This window comes from Cystoisospora suis (genome assembly GCF_002600585.1).
Source record: "Cystoisospora suis strain Wien I chromosome Unknown contig_5943, whole genome shotgun sequence".
NCBI classification, from domain to species: domain Eukaryota; phylum Apicomplexa; class Conoidasida; order Eucoccidiorida; family Sarcocystidae; genus Cystoisospora; species Cystoisospora suis.
Window position 1 is genome coordinate 1 of NW_027158732.1, and position 258 is coordinate 258.

General features: G+C 48.8%; 1 protein-coding gene across 1 annotated transcript; it reads left to right on the forward strand.

Annotated features, from left to right (window-relative positions):
* The first annotated feature begins 9 nt into the window (after positions 1–9).
* On the forward strand, positions 10–233 carry CSUI_009727 (uncharacterized protein). Its single transcript, XM_068069838.1, has one exon. It carries the CDS (start codon positions 26–28, stop codon positions 155–157), a length of 132 nt encoding a protein of 43 aa, XP_067918186.1. The 5' UTR covers positions 10–25; the 3' UTR covers positions 158–233.
* Positions 234–258: the final 25 nt, after the last annotated feature.

The following is a 258-nucleotide window of genomic DNA, read 5'->3' on the forward strand; positions in this document are numbered from 1 at the left end:
GCCGCTTTGCCGAGAGGAGCGATGAATGAGTGACAAGGACTATAGAGAGACGCTCCAGCCTTTTCAGGACAGGACAACAGAATGGAGAAAGAGTTGGATAGCAATGGAAAGACAGTGGGGAAGAGAAGTTCCGTTGTCAAGCCGTTATTACAGTTGAGTGCAAGATCAGTGACAGAGGGTGAGACTCCAGGAGTCAGTTTACAAGTCTGACGTGACGTCCGAAGACTAATGAGAAGAAAAAGGAGCCCGGACTGTATC